The sequence below is a fragment of the Vidua chalybeata genome, chromosome 2, assembly GCF_026979565.1.
Source record: "Vidua chalybeata isolate OUT-0048 chromosome 2, bVidCha1 merged haplotype, whole genome shotgun sequence".
NCBI lineage: Eukaryota > Metazoa > Chordata > Aves > Passeriformes > Viduidae > Vidua > Vidua chalybeata.
In genome coordinates this window covers 116,088,325-116,108,775 of record NC_071531.1, presented here as the reverse complement: position 1 = coordinate 116,108,775, position 20,451 = coordinate 116,088,325, and the positions used below count along the sequence as shown (strand labels likewise).

Genomic DNA, 20,451 nt, shown 5'->3' with positions numbered 1-20,451 from the left:
GGAGCTGGCACGGGAAAAGGAGGAAACGCTGGTATTTTGGGCAGCAGGGGGAACTACTCCATGTCCTTCTTCCATTATTTAACATTGGTGGACTGCACTGTCATCTGTACGCTCGGAGGGACCAAGACAGCCCAGTGAAAATGGAGATTCTCATCTGGAAATGCCCAGACCTGCAGCTGGAACCACAGCTGGCCCCAGCCAAGCTGCCAGACAGCAACAAGCCCTTTCCTGCATCCCTGGGCGTGATCTTGTCCTGGGCTTTCTCCAGCCTTGCACTCTCTCTCCGTTTTCCCTGGACGACGCCTCAGAGCCTGGTGTTCAGCTCGTGTCTCAAGCCAGGAATTCCCCTCACCGCTGCGGTGCCTCCCACGCTGCCTCCATTTCCTTGGAAAATCACCTTCCCAAAGCCTGGGGTGCCAACGGCAGGTGCTGAGGGGGGAAATGAAGCTCCCAAGCCACCCCTCAAACGCGCACTCAGCCACATCATGGCTCAGTATTTAATCCACCTCCAGCCAGGGCACACGCGGCAGGTCCAGGGTAGAGCACGGCGCAGAGCAGCACCCCCAGGGAAGCACTGGGAAGCACTGGGAGCCAGGAACCACGGAGGAAGGGGCGTTTTCTGGGACAGGCAGTGCCATTCCCTCCTGACACAGGAGCTGCCCACCCAGGGGTACCCATCTCCAGAGGTGGGATCAGAGCAGCAGCCCCCGCACAGGACGGGACACGCGCCCACCCCACCCCTGCAGAGCCGTCCCCTTGTCCCCATGGCCAGCAGCGACACCGCAGCGGCGACCTGACAGAGGCAGCAGGTGTGGCCAACCTCACCCCAGGCCTGGAACCCGTGCTCCAGGGAGGGAAGGCTGTTCCCACGGCTGGCTCCCGGGGGATATGCCCACCCCAAAGGCTTGAAGGGACACGGCAGCTCCCCCGTTTGCAGGAGCCGGCAGAAACCCCGCTCGCAGACCCCAGCAGCCAAGGAACAGCCCGGCAGGAGCAGCCCAGCACTGACCCCAGACCCTTCCACGACTCCAGGGCTGCGGGATCAGCTCTCCTCCCGAGCAGCGCCCTGCTGGAGGGGTTTGGCTCGGCCAGGCTCCCTGTGGCAGCCGGGCACAGGTCAGCTCCAGGGCTGCCTGGCGTCTCCCCAAGATCCGGGCTGCAAAGAGCCACTGCCGTTACAGGAGAAGTGAAACCACGAGAGAAAGCCACCGGGGCAGCGTTGGGAAAACTGGGAAAATTCCCCGCAAGGGGAGAAACAAGCGGGGCTGCCTCACTGGGGATAAAAAAGACCCTCAAACGATTAGGCACGGGCAGAGAGGAAGCGACAAAGCACACGTGCAGAAGGCAGGCACGGAGCAGGCGTGCTGCCACTCCTCTTTCTCCCCGTGAAGCCGCTCGCAGCCCCAGCGGATCCAGCAGCCTCGCCAGAGCAGCCGGCGGCAGAAAGTTCACCTTTCTCCCAGCACCGCAGTCATCCTCACTCCGCACGCCGGGCTGCGGGCAGGTGCTGCCATACTCACCGTTGGGTCCGGGGCTCTCCTGGTGCTCTCCCGCTGGCAGCGAAACTTTCCCTCTGCCACCAGAGCCGGGGCCATTCGCTCCTTTTCCTGCCCGCCCGGAGGTGGGGATGGGTGTGCGGAGAGCGGAGGTGGGGCTTCGCCTGCACTTTTAAAAGCCGGAGCACAACTTTTGCAATCCCTTTCAATAGGGGTTATTTTGTGTCTGTGTTTTCTTTTTCCTGAAGCTGCAATCCCAGAAGGACGGAGTGTGCGGTTTGCTGAGCCCGGGCTTTGTGAGCGGCTTACCCAGTCCCAGTCCAAACTGGGCTTGGCTTTCCCTCCATCCCCCGGCTCCAGTCCCCTCTCCCCTGCCTGCAAGTTTCCTTGGGTTCATTTTCTTGTTCGATTTCTTGATCTGCAGGGGTTTTTTTTCTGTAAATTTTGAAGCCGTGGTGTAATCCTGGGATTTGGGAAAGAGAAACTTTGTTTATCTAACCCTGGACTATTTATTTTCAAGGTCTCCCCAGTTCTCTGAACACTGAGGCTTTTCCAGACGGGAACTGGAGAAGTTAACAAACAGGCAGCCCCATCTAAGCCTGCCCTCTGGCAGTGGGAGCCATTCCCTGGCTCCTGTCCCTCCATCCCTTGTCCCCAGTCCCTCTCCAGCTCTCCTGGAGCCCCTTCAGGCCCTGCAGGGGCTCTGAGCTCTCCCTGGAGCCTTCTCCTCTCCAGGTGAGCACCCCCAGCTCTGCCAGCAGACAGGTGCACAAACACAGGCGAGCTTTGCCAGGGCAAATTCACACTTGGATTTCACAGAGTTGCAGCTTGGAGAGCAGGACAGCTGCAGAGTCCTGACAGGGGGAATGTCAGGCATGGAGGGAGAGCCCTTTGGTGAGTTCCCTGCTCTCTCTTCATCCCAGAAGGCACAAGAAGCTCCTGGATATCCAGCTCCAAGTGGGATATTTCCCCTCCCAGGGTGGTGGTGCAGCAGGGGCAGAGAAAGGCACAGTGACCTTTCCCTCCTGGCATTTCTGGTGTGGCTCTGAGGGACGGCACAGCCCACAGGACACGCTGGGCAGAGGGACTTGATGTTTCCCAAGGGAGGATCATCTGCTTCCTCTGCCAGCTCATTACACAGAAATTAAACAGCCCCTTTATTAGCCCTGGCAGCACAGAAGCGTTTGGCTGAGCAGGAGACAGCCACAGCAGTGTGTCCCAAAGCACTCTGCACCAAGTGACCCCGAGCTGTGCTCCCGAGCAGGGCTGCCACTGCAGGAGAGAAACTTCACCAGCTCCACGGGTCCTGCAGGGTGCCAGGAAGGCATTATTGGATGGAAACAAATATTCTTAATATCTTACAGCTGCAGAGCTCCTTCCTTCCCGGGGGACGTGCACAGAGCATCCCCCAGGAGCCCCGGAACGGGCTCGGTTTGGGGCTGGGAGGGCAGAGCTCCTCTGTAACCCAGGGGAAGAGGAGAGTGTAGGGGAGCATGGGGCAGACACCCCAAAGAGCCCCGACACGGCAGGGAAAGGGGGATACCCAGGACTGGAGAGGCAGGAGGCTCACGCTGCGACATTCCATGGAAGAAGAGCACCATCTAATGACTCTTCCTCAGCTCTCGTCCCGAGCTGCTCGCAGTTCCGCTGCTGCTCCATCCCACGGCCAGGCGGTGCCCAGAGCTCCTCGTCCCGCTGCTCCACGGCCCAGCTCTGGGACATCCCCGTGGGATGCTCCCAAAGGATGCTCATGCAGCCAGGGCCAGGCTGGACAGGGCTGGGAGCCGCCTGGGACGCTGGAAGTGTCCCTGCCCGGACAGGGAGGCGAAGTGTAAAACCCCTCAGCCCAGCCCAACCCTAAAAAGCCCCGGGGTGTTCAGAGGAGGGCGGTGTTTGTCCTGGTGCCCCCGGAGCTGTGTCCTGCCTGCTGCTGCCGCTTTCTGGCCAAGAGATTTCCCGCTGCTCCCGCAGCTTTTAGCTTATGCCGGGCTTTGGCCTCCAAATACTGGGATGGGCAGACCCCGAGCGCCTCCCCAGAAGGGTAATTCCTACTAAAAGCGAGCACTAAAGCCTCAGTGGGCACACAAAGTGCTGGGTCAGGGGAGGGGGGCTGAGTCCTCTGGAGCTTGTGCAGGAAGGAGTATTCCTTGGAACACTCGGGAGCAGGTCACAGGAAATGACAGCAGCACCTGCTTGGGCAAAGAGGTTGCAAAATCTCCCATCTGAGATGAGAGATGTGCACAGATGGACAAAGCCAGGCTTCCAGCCGGGAAAATTAGGAATCCCATAACTGCCCGTGTTCTGCTGCTTATTGCAGCTCTGCTCTTGGCTCGAGACTTCAGCTGGGATTGGAAAGGAGCAGCTCAGTGTCCTGTGTGGGAAATGGGACGTGTGGCCACTTCTGTGTGTGGGGCTAGGAAAAACCAGCTGCATCAGGGCTGGGACTTCACATCTGGGCTCTGCTGATGCCTCACAGAGGGCCAGCCGAAAGCTGGGATGCAAATGTTTGGAATTCTGCAGAAATTGTTTACAGAGCTGGGATTTAAACTGGGGGCTGGTGGTAATCAGCTGCCTTGCCTCTATGAATTTTGGGGCTGCCTTCTGAATCCCCGCTTGGATCCTGCCTTTTAATGTCCGTAGTTGTAATGCCTGTAGAGGACAACGGGAAAGGGTCATCTGCTTTTGGGATTTCAGTCAGAACCAAAGTGAATAATTTGTCCTCTCTGAGCAAATGTTCCTGTTTAATAAAAAATCCCAAACCACCACCAAAGGAAATAAGACCAGGATGCGTCAGATTCTGGGAAACAGGAATTGGGAAATCACAGGATTTCTGCAGCAAGAAGAGACTTTTCTATTATTTTCTTAACAGGAAAAAAAAAAAAGGAGGGGGGGAAAGAGGTTCCTGGGGTTTGGTGGTGGTTTTTTTTGTTTTTTTTTTTTTTTTTTTTTTTTTTTTTGTTTTTTTTTTTTTTTTTTTTTTTTTTTGGTTTTTTTTTGTTTTTTTTTTTTGTTTTTTGAGATTTATGACGGTTGAAATCTTTTTTAATGCAAAAGTGGCTGCCTCATTCCGGGAAGTGTTCCAGGCCGGGTTGGAGCAGCCTGGGCAGGGGAAGGTGTCCCTGCCCGTTCCTTTCCAGCTTGGAACCCCAGATGGCAGCACGACCCTGGGAATTGCTGCCTCGCTGCTCCTACGGGAGAGCAACGCCATCCGAAGGTCTTGCCTTAAAAACCGCGGAGAAACCGAGCGGGAAAGTGAATTTAAATTATTTGTAGACAAATAGGGCAAAACAAAAGGCCCTGCATTTGGATGCCTAAAGGCATTTAAGCACTTTTTAGTATTAAATGTGCTATTAGTTCAAGGAGCTTCTGTTGCTTCTGTTTAAAGGAAAAGATGTTTTAAAATTCTGAAGAAAAGATTTTTTGTTACCCCTTTTGCACAGCATCACTTCCAGCTCTGAGCTGCGGCCATGAAACGCTGCCTACAAAGAGTTAGTGGACATAAAATAGTAATAATATAACTATAAATATAAACATAACCCTAAATAGAGATATACAATAAATAATATAATCATTTTAATAACTTAGGTGTCGAATTGTCTCAATGTTTTGCTGAGAAGCTGCAGTGGGATCTGTTACACTAATGCTGTGCCAGATTAAGTGAGTGTATTTAAAGAAGAATGAAGAAGTTCCAAGCTCATATTTATCTGCTTACACGGATAAAATACTTGTCAACTCAGCGACACACAGGTGCTTTATCTGTCATCCATCAGTTTAAACCCCCCCAAACTTGTCAGCTCACATCTATGTGGCAATTTTTTCCCCGTAATGTTACAGAAAATGCAGTTAACTTTTTACAAAACTCTTCAAATACCCTCAGTAATAAAAGTGCTTTGAGGGTTATTAATGTGATTGAAAAATTACAAGTTAGACTGGAAAACAGCTTTTTGTTGGAACAATATGCGGGAAAGTCTTTGTTCTCGAGATATTAAAATGCAAATGTTAAAAGCAAGAGGGTACTGGTGTCATAAAAAGAAAATCATTATCTCAGAGGTGATTATTGCTTTGCCGTTGTGAGAAATTTCCAAGTACTTCACATGCTTCTCCTTAGTGAGGGAAAATGACCTGTGTATAATTCCAATCACAAAAAGAGCTTTGAAAAACCCTTTATTTAAGCCATCAGAAAATTAATTCTGCCCCATCTTAAAACCAAACAGTTCTCCTTCAACCCGGGGAGTGCATTTTACACCAGACTGTAAAACTCTGAGGATACAGCCTGAAAGCTGGGCGGGACCAAGGCAGCACATTCATCCTGCTTTTCTCCTGCTCTGAAGATCAGGTTTGTGAGCCCAGAAATGCTCTTTGCTCACTGGATTACCCTGTAGAACTCTTCATGGGGAAAAATAAACCCGGGGTGGGGAGAAGGCTTAGTGCTGCCACTGCTGGAAATTCCCAATTCCCAGGGATTTGTCCCTGGAGGTGCCCCAGGAAGGCCTGGATGTCGCACTCAGTGCTCTGGGCTGGGGCACAGCTTGGCCTCAGGGGTCTTTTCCAGCCTCAGGGGTTCTGGGATTCCAGGATTCCATTCCCATGGCTGGGGTTTTGCTTGCAGGGTCACAAATTTGGGTGCCTCTCAATCAAAACCCTGTTGTGCCAGGGAGCAGATCATGGGTGGGAGTTTGAGTTTGTCCTCCCAAGGGGCTTCGGATTGAGGTATTTGAGTGTTGCAGCTTCCAGGGAAAACACCTCAGGGGAGAAATGTGACCTCCCGGAGGAGCCGAAGTGCTGATTCACAGCCACCTTCTGCAGGTGGCCTGGTGAGAGCTGGAGATGCTGAGATCCTCAAAAAACCAACTCCCTTCCCTTCCCTTCCCTTCCCTTCCCTTCCCTTCCCTTCCCTTCCCTTCCCTTCCCTTCCCTTCCCAGGGCACATCCCAGGCCTCGCTCAGTGCCCTCTGCACAGCCCTGCTGCTTGTGCCATGCCTCTTTTGCCTTTCTCCTCCTCCCAGTCTGCGAGTCCTCATCCCAGAGAATCCTCATCCCATGTGTGCTGCAGTCAGGCCTGGCAATGAATTAGTAGGATCCAGGACTCTCCTGTTCACTAGAACATCATTTATGTTTTTTTTTTTATATATATATGTATATGAGAAAGGTACTGTGCAAGCCTCAAGAGAAGTCCTGCCCTTTTCCTGATATCCTGCTGCTGGCTTTCATCCCTTAAAAAATTTATTTTGTGCTATTCAGGCAATATGAAAAACGTGTAACACTGGTAATTTCACCCCACAGTTTTTAAAATTACTTCACATAGGTTTTACAACGATGACTTAATCATTTCAGGGATGTTTCTTAAAAGTTTCCTAATCTTCCTCAAGGGAGGGAGGAAGATCTCATCTTAATCCTTGTATTCTGTGAATAACATTTGTGTTGCAAAGGCACTGCACAAAAATCAGAGTGTCAGAAGCCACACTGGAAACGTTCTTTTTATCCACTGAGCAATTTTTTCCTGTGTTTATTTGCTGGTCTGTATAGCAAATGTCTTTTTCCCTCTGACCTTTCCCTGCTCCTCTAAATAAACCCCCGGATAACTTTTGCTGCCCTGTCCAGCTGTACGTGCTCTGTAAGGAAACAATCCAGATTAAGAAAAGTTTAATTCTGGCTCACTGGCAGCAAACTAAGTTGAAAAGAGTTCAAAACTCCTACTGAACTTCGGGAAATTACTTTTGCATAGCCCCTGCCTCTATTTGAATAATTCAGGAACAGATAAACCAGGACAACCAGCACTAACAATGAGGTAAATAAAGGTTTGCCAGGACTTTCCAGGAAAGTGGAGGGAATTTAAAATGAATGGTGGAATGTTTTAAAAGAAACACACACGGGGGCTCAGATGGATTTTAACTCTTCGCTGAAGAGTTGCTCTCTGCCAGAGGATGTTTATGGGCTTTCCCTTTTCTCCCCAGACCTCTCCCCAAGTCTGGAATGCCTCTGGGGGCAGGAGAAGGCAAAGGGGAGCTCCAGCTGTGTGCCAGAGGCAGCTCAGGGCCTCTAATCTTCCAGTCTGTACACACGAGATTAAAGAGACGCCCCGAGTTTTGATTAAGAACGCGAAGTTAAGAGATTAAATACCAGGAAGCCAAATTAAAGAGCTTTAAGTCAATCTCTGAACTCATCAAAGTTCCCAATTTTTAAGCTGTCATTACAACACAGGATTAGTGCAAAGCTTCCCTACCCTGATTTGATGTCCTTCCCTCAGCAATGTGATTTATTCCCCGCTGCAGCTCTGTGCTCCCATAAACCCAGCTATTGTCTTGTCTGCAGAGCTCATCCCACCTGGATCCCCCGGGGGCTTTCCTGGGATTCCAGCCTGCCCCAGTTAGCCTGGGGCCCAGGTGAGCCCTAAAACCCCAATCCCAGGATGCAACAATCCTCCTTTGTGCTGCCCTGCTTGGTGCACTGTGCCCGAGCCTAGCAGAGCTTAGAACATGCTCTAGGGCACCCACATGGTGGGCCAAAGGAATGAATGCATCCAAGGAATGAATGCATCCCAAAAAATAAACACATGCCAAGGAGTGAACGCATCCAAGGAGTGAATGCATCCCAAAAAATAAACACATCCCAAGGAATGAATACATGCCAAGGAGTGAATGCATCCCAAAAAATAAACACATCCCAAGGAATGAATGCATCCAAGGAATGAATGCATCCCAAGGAATGACTACATCCAAGGAGTGAATGCATCCCAAAAAATAAACACATCCCAAGGAATGAACACATCCAAAAAATAAACACATCCCAAGGAGTGAATGCATCCCAAAAAATAAACACATCCCAAAAAATAAACACATCCCAAGGAATGAATACATCCAGGGAGTGAATGCATCCAAGAAATGAATGCATCCCAAAAAATAAACACATCCTAAGGAATGAATGCATCCAAGGAGTGAATGCATCACAAAAAATAAACACATCCCAAGGAATGAACACATCCAAGGAATGAACGCATCCCAAAAAATAAACACATCACAAGGAATGAATGCATCCAAGGAATGAATACATCCCAAGGAATGAATACATCCCAAAAAATAAACACATCCCAAGGAATGAATGCATCCAGGAAGTGAATGCATCCAAGAAATTAATGCATCCCAAAAAATAAACACATCCCAAGGAATGAATGCATCCCAAAAAATAAACACATGCCAAGGAATGAACACATCCCAAAAAATAAACACATCCCAAGGAATGAATGCATCCAAGGAATGAATACATCCCAAGGAATAAACACATCCCAGAAAATAAACACATCCCAAGGAATAAGCACATCCCAAGGAATGAATGCATCCCAAGGAATAAACACATCCCAAGGAATAAACACATCCCAGAAAATAAACACATCCCAGAAAATGAACACATCCCAAGGAATGAATGTATCCCAAGGAATAAACACATCCCAAGGAATAAACACATCCCAAGGAGTGACTAAGTAAATACATCCTCCTTCCTTCCCACCTCTGGCCCGACTGATCCCAAAGACCTGGGGAAAAGGAGACACCGGAGTGGGATGAGTCCACTGTGGTTATTCACCTCCAGGTACCGAAAATGAGCCCTGCAGGTCCAGAACTGACGTTCACACCTTTCTGGAGCCAGCTCTATCCAGGGCTCTATCCAGGGATGAGCCGCTGCGAAGAGCTGCTCTGAAAACACATCCTGCAAGCTGCCACAATTGTTATTTAAAGCTCCTGCTCTAATGCATTACAGCACATGTTCCCCTGCTTTTCAGGATAATAAATCGTGTCCTTCCCACTTTTTTATTTATGGAATTGGGATGTCTCAGCTGCATTAAGATTGTGCTTTCCAGGGCTTTTCCCACAAAAGATAACTTAATAACGTTGCTAAATGCTGTGCTAATTGAAGCTTTCACTTGAAGTTACTCTCCCTTGTAAGACACTGTGCCAAGTGAGCCATTTCCAAATTTGCATCTCAAGCCTTAGAACTTTTTGTAAGAGTTAAGCACACAATTCCAAGCTTTTTGAACCCGCTTTTTAACTGTCCCACATACCTGTGCAGAATGTCTTATCCAGAACATCAAATTTAAATGTTAAATTATGGGGAGTTCTTTTTATTTTCAAAGGAAAATTAAAATTTTTGTTCTTTATTGAATGTTATTATCATCCTTTCCAAGTGCAGTTACTCTTAGAGGTCATTTAGTGCAGTTATTATTAACAGTTATTTAGTGTGGTCATTATTAATAGTGCTTAGTGTAGCTATTACCAGTGTATTTTTACTCTTGAAAGCCATATTGGAGTGAAGTTTTTCATCCTCTGGAATTACTGGAATGCTTTCTCAGCAGCTCCAGCCCTGAGCTGGTTCTCCCCAGTGCAGTAGGGCCCTGAGTCCCATTAATCCTTTCCCCAAACCCACCCCATATCTGCATTTTGAGCACAGCTCCCACCAGGCTGCTCTCGCTCTCTACTTCATTATTACAGGTCCATTACCAGAGCCAGAGACCAAAAAATACCAGCATGAATTGAGAGCCCTGCTTACTGAACATTGCTTTTCCTGGGCAAACTGCGGCCCAGCTTCGCTTGCAGGAGCAAAGCGTAAAGAATATTTTCTTTTTTTGGAAGAAAAAAGGAAAACAGGTGGATTTCCCAGAGCAGCTGGGGCTGCCCCTGGATCCCTGAAGTGCCCAGGGCCAGGTTGGACAGGGCTGGAGCAGCCTGGCACAGTGGAGGTGTCCCTGCCATGGCAGGGGTGGCCCTGGGTGATCCCTTCCAGGATCCCTTCCAAGCCGAACCATTCCATGATTCTCTGATGATGACAAATTCATTTTGTCTTCTGTTCAAACTACAGCTACAGCAACTCTGTGTGGTGCCACCAACAAAAGGGGATTGATGCAGCAAGTGTCCCTGTGCCCAGTCCTGCTGCTATTTGTGCTTTCCTGCCTGGAGCATAAATTCCACAGGTTGTGGTTTTGAGTCACTGGTTGCATTTGTGGCTGCATTAAAAGGCTGCTCATGTTTTCCCAGTTAAACTAAATTACTATTATTTCCTTCTCCTGCTCCCTCCCCCATCCAACTGTTGTTGTTTAATTAAGGATAGCGTGCTGCTCTTCAGTGGGTGTTTGTTTATAGCCTGATAAATGTCAGGAATATGCTCTGGTGGGAAGTCTTTTAGCTGGGAATATTCATGTCCTTTTACCCACTACTGCATCTGTAAAAAAGAAAAATTGTCTTAAAATCTCCTTTTCTGATGATTTCAATATATTTTAATTATTAATTTAGAGGGAAAGTGCAGTTCACATTGTGCTTTTTTTTTTTTTTTTTGGTGTGGTTTTGTTTTTTGTTTGGTTTTTTTTTTTTTTTTTTTTTTTTTTTTTTTTTTTTTTTTCCTAATTCTTGTTTGTTTGTTATGGTTACTTGCTGGCAATCTGCATGTTTTGAACCTGGAGAGGAAAAGTGCACTTGTGATTTACAACAGCAGAGAATCTGTACAAGCTGTTGCCTGTGGACACGTTTATTTTTGTTGGTTGTGAAGAGCACCTTTTTCAAAGCCAGCTCAAGCAGGAGCCTCTCCCCAGGACCTCTGGGCTGTCCTGGAGCCTTCAGCAGGCAGAGTCTGGGCTCCAGTCAGAGCCAGGAACATCCAGCTTTTCCCCTGCATGGTAAAATCTGGGTTTTTTGTTTGTTTGTTTGTTTGTTTGTTTGCATGGGGCTTTGTGGTTGAACACAGGCATTTTACATCAGCTTCGCCGTGGAAGATTTTACGTCGCTTTGCCCTTTCCTACGTATGGAGCAAAAGATTTCATGGCCCTTTACAAAAGTCAGCGCAGCTGCCATGCTTCAATCACTTTGAAAACAAATTAAAAACTAATTGGGAAGGTGTCTAAATGCCTTTACTTTTTCTATTTCCCTTCATCACTTTTACCACAGTTAGAGAGAAGTTTATTTGAGCCCTCGGTGTGTTTTTGGTGGTTGGGCTCTCGCGGGGAGTGTCCCAACAAAGGGATTCAGAAAGGTGGGGAGTGTTCCCTGGATAATGCTGACTTTGCAGAGCTCCAGCCACCGAGCAATGCCTTTAAGTCTGCCTTTCCCAGCATCTTTGTGCCCCGAGGTGACAGCCACCTGGTGCTGGAGTGTGCTCTCAGGTGCTGCTCAGCTCCAGCCAGGTCTGTGGGATACAAAGCCCACAGGCTGTCACACACATCCGGGGGGTGCTGGTCATGATTTTGTCCTTATTATTTAGGGAGTTAAATAAGGAGAAGACAAACGAGTTCAGAAATTCCTCAGAGCCTTTGCCATTCCCGAGTTTGGTTCTTGGCTCTGCCACTGATGCCTGGGATGACCTTGGCGGGGTGCTGAACACCTCTGGAATGGTCACTGTGCAATCCACACCCTGTGGAAATCCCTGGGAATGGGTTTCCCCTCTGCTTTCGCTTGCCCTTTGTGTCTGGAGGGGATGGGAAGTGTCAGCTGCTCGCTTGGCTCTGTGTTCACTCCTGAGCAGGGCTCGGCTTAACGGGACCTGACCTGAGCTCAGCCTGGGCAGGCCTTCCCTGCCACCGAGGCTGCAGGAGGAGCAGCTCAGCTGAAATGCTGGAATAAGTGATGGCTGCTTGAGAAGCTGATGTGAGAGACAAGCACGTTTTCATTCTCTCTGAGGATCCTGGGGGTTTTTAATGCACAGCTCTCTTAATGCAAAGCTGTAAATTCATGCTTCTCTCAGAGGTGGAGCAGCCTGCAGGTTCAAAGTGCTGAATCTCTACGAGGCTGTTATCAATCACAGTCTTTCTGGTTTAGCCAGACTAAGGCAGAAAACCTGGGGAGAAGCTTTCTGCCATGAAATTCACAGAGCAGCTTTTCAGCCCCGGAGTGTTGGTGGGAAGTCACACTCCTGTCAATAATTACTGCCTCTGGGACTTTATCTAAGCGTACAAATCCGGGACCATCCTGCTCTTTCAGGGCTTTCTTGGGCCACTGGTTGAGTTGCAAAACCAAATGTGGTTCCATCTGTTTATATTGTTTGGGAAAATCTCCTCTGGCACTTGCCCTGTTGCTCCTGCAGCACAGCACTGCGGATCTGGGTATTTCCTCAGCTGCCCTGCAGGGAAGGGCTCAGGTTTGGTGCTGGAGTTAGAGATGGAATGGCATGGGCAGGGTTGGAGTAAAAGAGAACAGCTTTTGGTTTGTAACCCCCAAATTTTGGCTTGCAGCAGTTTAGGGGCCGTGAAGCTGGGATATGCTCAGCAACCAAAATTAATGCTGTAATGACTTCTTTGGAAAGCAGAGAGAGTTGTGTCCATACATTGCAGACTGAGGAGAATTTGTCTCCCTCTATTCCTAGGGTCTTGCCTTAGTTTATGGGATTAGATTTCTGACCAAGCACCCTATTTCTTCCCTTCATCTGCTATTGACCTGAGCAACAGCAACAAAAAATAGTTACAATTTCTTTGTTACCTTAATATGCTAAGAAAAACCCTTACAGGGATATCTACATCTCTGTTTTTGTGTGGGGGAACCTCTCAGGACTCCTTCGAGTTCAATTTCCTGGCTTCCCTATGTAGGACATTGGAATATATCTAAAAAGAGCACAAGAGGTCCTGTATGTATATATATATATATATATATATATATATATAATGTATATATATATATATATATATATATATATATATATATATATATAATTATTGTGCTATTTCCAATAGCTCTGGAAGGTCAGATTTGAAGGGGAAATCCCCTTTACAACCCTTAACTCCCTAGGTGCTGCTGGATTTCCTAAACAAACACAGAAATGCAGCCACTTATTAAAGCAAACCCCAATACTACCTGAATTGAATAAACATTGATCATCTATTAATATTAAGACTGGTATGTCTTGCTGCTGCTTTGGCTCTGGATCAGCATCATCATTTATTAACATTTTGAAACAGCTCTGCAGAATGGGTGATGCTCAAACTTGTACCTGAAAAAATCTCCCCAAATCTCTCTGCAGAGAATTTGGGAGGTGAGGAAAGCAGAAAAAAATCAGCCAAGATGGATGCAGGAAGTTCAGCCCCTCATTTTACCCATGTATGCATTTTGCATAAATCAAGGGCCACGGTTTAAATCTGTCTTACATCATCAAACAGCTCTTTTCAAAATGTCAGCAATTCACTGCCCGAATAGCCTGCCAAATAATATTTAATCAATTGCAAATGGGATGCAGATTCTCCTGGAAACTTCGGGGAGTTGTTCACCTCAGCTAAATGCAGGTAACACTCTAAGTCACTTCCTGCACTTGCCTTGGCTGAATTAGGTGGACAAAACTGTGACTGGAACAATTGCAGGAACGTGGCTTAGACTGAGAGGTCCTGGTTGATTCTATTAGCAGACCTGTGCCAATAGTTCTTTGCTGTGTACAACCAGCTCCCTGCAGGTCTCTGCCACTGCTTTAGGGACTCTTTCTTGCAGTCCCTCTCAGCACTGAGCACATTTTTGCTCTGCTGTCAGCTCTGCATCTCCACAGGCTCCCCCAGAACGGCTCAGTGTGCTCCATCCACATCCCCCATGCTGGAACAATTTCGGTGTCACTCATCAGTGTTGCCCTGATTTTTGAAAGTGTTAAGTTTTTCTTCCAGATGTCACTATTGGACACGAAGTGAGTACACAGATGCTTGGTAAGTTCAAAAGAGAAAAAAGAGAAAGTTTTATTCGAACATCTGGTATTTATAGAATTCCAGAGGTGGCCGTGGATTGGAGGATGGAATTGCCACCTCTCCAACCACACTGGTCAAACCAACAGTCCATCAATTCTCTCGTCCCACAAAGAAGAATGCAAAACAATCATTATTTACATGAACCTTGCGTGAGAACTCCGGTAGAAATATGTAAACAGATCAGAAGGCTGAAGAAGTTTTATGAGAACTTTAAAACTTTCAAAAGAACTATAAAAGAAAACACTTTTAAAAATCAGAGCAACACATCAGACTTAACCGGTCACCTGCCTGAAATCCACATTGAAATGCTGTGGATGAATTTCAGGTAATTGAAGTTGCTCAAGGAAGACATTGGCACCAAGGTGAGTCAGAAGCAGAAACAACCAGGGTCAGCTGGTGCCTCTGCATAATGCACACGGCTTAAAAATACCGGATCAATTGAAGACAGGAGTGAGGGTGAGGAGCAGATGAGGAATTGCCTCCAGTTCTGGTGCTCACGTGTCCTCCAGTGGCATTGGCATCCCCATCCGGTGTCCTGCTGGACACTGGGTCCTTGTCCAAGGAAAAGCTGGGAGCAAAAGTCCCTCCAGCCTCACTCTCCCGGCTCTGGGGCAGGGAAACCCCCAGACTGCTGCTGGAATATCTGCTTTCATTGTGCTGCAGAGAGCTTTCACAGCTCGCTTTGCCAGCTTCCAATTGCTTCAGACATCCTGGATGTGAGGCAGCTCTGCGGTGACAACCCGCAGAGAATTGAAGGCCAAATAAATAATTAATGCAGCCCTCCTGTTGAACGCCTTTTCCTTAGCACTGGGTCTCATTCAAATCAACAGAAGGAGCACAGAACAAAAGGCCGTGTATTTACTGAGTTTGGCCTGTAGATAATGAGGTGGCAAATAGGTCACGCTGCTTAGGAATTTATTTAAAGCACTTTTATTTTGACAATGCCAGCTGTCACCAAGTGCTGATGACAGGGATGGTCTCACAGTTAATTTTTCTTCCTACCTGAGCAAGCCTTAACCCTTGAAATACCAGCACTGAGCGCACAGTGCAGCTCTGGGCGGGGCCTGGAGCTGTGGGCACTTTTCATGGTAAGAGCAGAAACTAGAAAAGGGAATTAGCCATCCATAGCTGGGCAAGTTTGCTGTCTTTAACTCTATAGTCAGATAAACTTTATATTTGGCTTTATACCACTGAAAGGGCCTGCTGAAAGGATTGCAGCTCTTGAGCTCCAGGTATGCACTGAAGTGAGGAGATAACTTTGGTGTCTAGAGGAGAGCAAAGATCCCCTTGCAGGGCTCAGTTTCTGGCTGGGATGGCATTTCTGTCTGGAGAAAGGGAGGTGATATTTTGGGAAAAGTGAGGACAGTGACAGCATGCTGGAAAATACTTCCTCCAGCCTCAGAGCATCCCCTTGGGACGCTCAGAGTGATTTAATCAGCAGGGAAAGATTATTTAATCAACCATGAACCTGGGGTCGATTTTTTTCAAGAGCAGTAATTTTCTGCTCATTCTGAGAGGGAAGCAGGAAGCAAGCGTGGGGGGGATCATCCCCGGCAGGGTTTGCGGGATGCAGCTGCGGGGCCCTGTGCCCCGGAGCAGAGCCCGGCTGTGCCTCTGAGCCTCTGCTCGTCTCCAGGCAGTCTGACTGAGCGGAACGGGCAATCCCCGCTGGACAGCAAAATGCTGCATTAGCGCTTAGGAGCCCCGGTGATTAGAGAGATCAGCTGCTAAACACTCCGCTGCTTCGGGGGCCAAGCCTCCCTTTGCCTTTGGAGCTGGCAGCCCGTTACAGATGACTGCTCTGGCAATTAGGAGAGCTCGAGCTGATGCTGACCTGCACAAGGGCTGGTGCCTTGGGAGAACCTCGGCAGCAGCGTTTCTGCCTGCTCCCTTGTGAGGCAGCCCGCTTCTCTCTCTCTGGACGTTTAAGGTGTTGCCTTCCCAGAAGATGCTGCTTTATGGGAAGGAAAAAGACCAGGGACACTTCCAGGGACCCTGTGCCAGGGCCTCCCCACCCTCGCAGGGAGGAATTCCTTCCCAATATCCCATCGAACCCTGCCCTCTGGCAGTGGGAAGTTCATTCCCCCTTGTCCTGTCAGCCCAGCGAGGACACTGCCTTTCCTAATCTCTAAGCAGCTTCTCGTGCAGGGGAAAAGGCAGGGAAATGGCACTTGCTGGGATACAGGGAGAAAGAAGGTCACTGCAGTCAAATCTGCTCCTACACCCACAGGTACAACTCTAAAATGTAACCAAACAAATGCTGTCTCTTACTTTCGGGCAAACACGAGCAGATTTTTTAAAAATTGAATTTGGAATTCTTTAATCTCAAGGCCTAAGCCACAGGAATAATTAAAAAAAAAAAAAGGCTTGATCATAAATCTTTTATCACTTTTAACCAAGTAATTTTAAAATACCTTAGCTGAGGGCCATGGATGGCACAGCAGTAGAGCTACACTCACTGGAAAATAATAACCTGCTTTTCACTCATTATTTCAATAATAACCTGCTTTTCACTCATTATTTCAATAATAACCTGTTTTCAATCACTATTCTATTTCAATAATAACCTGCTTTTCTACCAGTACAGTGGTGCTGGGGGTCTGCAAGGTCTGGTTGCGAGGTGATGATGACACAAATAAATGTAGGATCCTCTGTGAACTCTCACAGCCAGGGGCTGCCTGCCCCAATTCCTGCTCTGCAGCAGGCTGAGCTGCCCAAAGGAGGCACTGAGGCTCCAGCCTCCCACTGGAGGCACCTGAAAAAGACCCTGCTCTCTCCTGCCCCACTGCCCCAAACCTGGAGGGCAGGCACCGTCCAGATGAAGTGCTGGAAAACAGCAATAATAATTCCTGTTCTCAGAGGAAGGAAAAGGAAAATCCAGGGAATTTTGCGTTGCCTGACAAGCACTTCCATGAAGTAAGTATTTTTTGAGTAAGTGGGAGGAAATGAGCAGGAACTAATATGATTCTGTCAAAGCTAGGCTTTGTTAATCTGATGAATTTCCTTCTTTAAGAACTCGACCCTCCATGGATGAGGGAAGGGGTCCTTAATAAGCCTTTGATGTCCATAAACCCAGGCTGAAACTCTCCCTGCCTGCACCACAGAGGGGTCAGCCAATCCAAGCCAGACCATCTGTTATCTTGGTGGTCATTGTTATAACACTTATAAACTGAGCATTCTCAGCCCTCATTTCTCAGAGATTTCAATTTCCAAATCAAGAGCAGTTCTACTGGCATCAGGATCTGCGGGAAACGGCAGTGTGATTGTGTCAGTGTTGCTCACCGGTCACTCCTTGTGAGATTTTGATTTTTCTTTTTAAATACAAGCACCTGCTGATGGTATCACTCGGTGCTATGGTATTACCAAATAATCATGTTTTAAAAGAATTGGAGAAGGGAAAAGATGGTGGAAAGCAAGTTGCTCACAGAAAAGAGACTGCAGAGTGTTCCTTACAGTATCAGACGAAATAGAAGGGCCTTGTTGTTGGATACCCTTGTACTTTATCCATTTCTGTACCCACAGTTTATGGGTTAATGCTGTGGATTTTCACTTTGGTGTCTGGGGCCTGGTTCCTAAACAACCGTGCTCAGCAGAGCTGCAATCTTTGCTTCAGAAGGGAAAAGAAAAGTTTCACTCCCAGATTCTTGGAAAAAAGAACCCTGTCAGTTGTTTATTTATTTATTTAGAAAGCACATACAGCGATGCACGGGGAGGGGACAGAGATGCAGATCAGGTGAGCAGAGAAATCCAGCCCAGAGGAAGAGCCAGACACCTGCCGGGGGATCAGTAGTACATCAGTCTAGGCGAGCATTTCAGCTGCTGTACCTCTAGATTAAAAAAAGAAACCACAGAGAGCCTCTGAGGAGCGGGAGTTTGTGTCCCCTGGGGCAGGGTGGCTCTGTCCCGCTCACGCCACGGTCTCCTTCCTCAGCGTGCGCCGCTGCTGGCACGTCAGGATGCTCGGGAAGGACGATTTCCCCTTCGTCCTCGGCCTCTTCTTCAGCTTCTTCTGGTGCTTGAGGGAAATTCCCAGCTCCTCCATGATGGCGTTGAAGGAAAGACACTGTGGGCAGAGGGGATGGCATTAAACGCTTGCCGCTGTGGAGAGCCCAGCCGGAGCCAGGCCTGAGCCCTCACCGAGTCCCTCACCGAGCCCTCACCGAGCCCCTCAGGCATGGCCGAGCCGCATCAGCGCCCTCACCGAGCCCCTCACCGAGTCCCCGGGCCCTCACCGAGCCCCTCAGGCACGGCCGAGCCGGGCCTGCGCCCTCACCGAGCCCCTCACCGAGCCCCTCACCGAGCCCCTCACCAAGCCCTCACTGAGCCCCTCACCAAGCCCCTCACCGAGCCCCTCACCGAGCCCCTCACCGAGCCCCTCACCGAGCCCCTCACCGAGCCCTCACTGAGCCCCTCACTGAGCCCCTCACCGAGCCCCTCACCAAGCCCCTTACCGAGCCCCTCACCAAGCCCCTCACCGAGCCCTCACTGAGCCCCTCACTGAGCCCCTCACCAAGCCCTCACCGAGCCCTTCACCGAGCCCTCACCGAGCCCTCACCGAGCCCCTCAGGCATGGCCGAGCCGGGCCTGGGCCCTCACCGAGCCACTCACTGAGCCCCCGGGCCCTCACCGAGCCCCTCAGGCACAGCTGAGCCAGGCCCGGGCCCTCACCGAGCCCCTCAGGCGCGGCCGAGCCGGGCCTGAGCCCTCACCGAGCCCCTCACCGAGCCCGGGCCCTCACCGAGCCCCTCAGCCCGGCTGGAGCCAGGCCCGAGCCCTCACCGAGCCCCTCACCGAGCCCCCGGGCCCGGGCCCTCACTGAGCCCCTCACTGAGCCCCTCAGCCCGGCCGGAGCCGGGCCCGTGCCCTCACCGAGCCCCTCACCGAGCCCCTCACCGAGCCCCTCAGGTGTGGCCGGAGCCAGGCCCGCACCCTCACCGAGCCCCTCACCGAGCCCCCGGGCCCGGGCCCTCACCGAGCCCCTCACCGAGCCCCTCACCGAGCCCCTCAGGCGTGGCCGGAGCCAGGCCCGCACCCTCACCGAGCCCCTCACCGAGCCCCCGGGCCCGGGCCCTCACCGAGCCCCTCACCGAGCCCCTCAGACATAGCCGAGCCAGGCCCAAGCCCTCACCGAGCCCTCACCGAGCCCCTCACCGAGCCCTCACTGAGCCCTCACTGAGCCCCTCACCGAGCCCTCACTGAGCCCTCACTGAGCCCCTCACTGAGCCCCTCACCGAGTCCTCACTGAGCCCCTCACCGAGCCCTCACTGAGCCCCTCACCAAGCCCCTCAGCCTGGCCGGAGCCGGGCCTGGGCCCTCACGGGGCTCAGGGAGCTCCTCGGGGCATCCAGCTGGGAATAAATCCCGGGACAGACAGGTGACTGCACACAGCAGGGGTTTCCCCCAGCTCATCTTCCACTGGCTTTCATTTCACTTTGGCTCAACTAAAGGCTTTTGTGAATGTTTCCGGAATTCCCCACGGGCGCCTTCGCGGTGTTTAGGTGGCTTAGTGTCACAAAACGTACCCTTTCTCAGGTGACCCTGACCTTACAAAAGAGAAGTTTTCCTTTTAAACACATATACTTTAGTCACAAAAACCCATGAGCATGCTGGAGAAAACCAATAAGAGTTTTTTTAAAGATTTCCTTGTGGTTTAGTCATTTTTCCCTCAGGAAATGAACAGACATCTCTCAAATATAGCGCAGGCCTCAATCTTCTTCTTTTCTTTGGAAGGATCTTTTCAAATATTGTGTGGTGAGGAAAGGAGATAATTACCACAAGAATAAGGGAGCTGAATGGCTTGGAAAGAAAGAAGAGATCTTCATTCTTCCCACCATCACAACATGAACAAAGACATTTGGGGCAAGTGGAAACATATTTTAAAATCCACAGCTGGAATAATTACATGTAACACAAAGAAACACAAGTAGCCTTTAAGTGGAAGTATCTGGCTTTGCAAAAAAAACCCCTCCACAACAATTGTTCTGTGCAAATATACATGAACAGATTATTTCTATATAACAGTGAGTGATGGCAGCAGGGGAAAACAAAGCTTCACCAAGCTGAGTGAAGTGTGTGCCGGGTGTGGGTGTGAATTTTGTGTCCTGTGTGTGCCACCTCGTCCTCACGGGCTGGGCTGCACACAGGCTGAGATCCCAGACCCTGCCAGATCCATGGCTCAACACTCTCCTTCTCCGAGGTGCTGCATTTTTGTTCACCTACGATTCGGAGGTCAATTAAACTCCTGTTAATTGGTGCCACTGCCCA

General features: G+C 49.6%; 2 protein-coding genes across 6 annotated transcripts in view; both read right to left on the bottom strand.

Annotated features, from left to right (window-relative positions):
- The window catches only part of SLCO2B1 (solute carrier organic anion transporter family member 2B1), a 35,100-nt gene extending 33,516 nt beyond the window's left edge, over nt 1-1,584 (bottom strand). The window contains exon 1 of the mRNA XM_053934884.1: nt 1,521-1,584. The gene's annotated coding sequence lies outside the window, so the exon portion shown is untranslated. The remainder of the gene's footprint in view (nt 1-1,520) is intronic.
- A 16,244-nt stretch (nt 1,585-17,828) lies between these two features.
- Nucleotides 17,829-20,451, bottom strand: part of LOC128783666 (glutamate receptor ionotropic, kainate 1) — a 109,392-nt gene continuing 106,769 nt past the window's right edge. For 3 of the 5 annotated variants that reach the window (XM_053934627.1, XM_053934632.1, XM_053934630.1), the window contains one exon: nt 17,829-18,250. In XM_053934627.1, coding sequence (XP_053790602.1) covers nt 18,095-18,250 — 156 coding nt within the window. In that variant the 3' untranslated portion in view covers nt 17,829-18,094. The remainder of the gene's footprint in view (nt 18,251-20,451) is intronic. The other 2 variants (XM_053934629.1, XM_053934631.1) reach the window with 1 other exon arrangement.